Source organism: Cystoisospora suis, assembly GCF_002600585.1.
Source record: "Cystoisospora suis strain Wien I chromosome Unknown contig_9145, whole genome shotgun sequence".
NCBI lineage: Eukaryota > Apicomplexa > Conoidasida > Eucoccidiorida > Sarcocystidae > Cystoisospora > Cystoisospora suis.
The window spans coordinates 742-993 of NW_027161923.1; the positions used below are offsets into that span (position 1 = coordinate 742).

The 252-nt window shown below is 47.6% G+C and overlaps 1 protein-coding gene across 1 annotated transcript in view; it reads left to right on the forward strand.

The window, feature by feature from the left end:
- The window catches only part of CSUI_010980 (uncharacterized protein), a gene marked incomplete at its 3' end in the record, with an annotated part of 3201 nt that continues 2949 nt past the window's right edge, over nt 1–252 (forward strand). The window contains exon 1 of the mRNA XM_068071081.1: nt 1–197. Coding sequence (XP_067916944.1) covers nt 32–197 — 166 coding nt within the window. The remainder of the gene's footprint in view (nt 198–252) is intronic.

Below are 252 nucleotides of genomic sequence, written 5' to 3' on the forward strand. Positions count from 1 at the left end.
CCTATTCTTTAGACTACTTCCCTCGGCCACAATGCAAGCGCTAAGAAAGTCTACGTTTATTTTCGGAAAAGCTCGGCCATCGCTGATTCTCCCGAGAGAACGGAACGAAGGAGAGAAAGACGACAGCGACCGCTCTCCTATACGATGGATCACCGTTGATTTTGTTAGTACGCCTGAAGTAGAAAAACTTGAAGTCGGTAAGAGAATGCACATAGCAAGCGGTGTCTCGCGGATCGAATTATCCCATCCAGA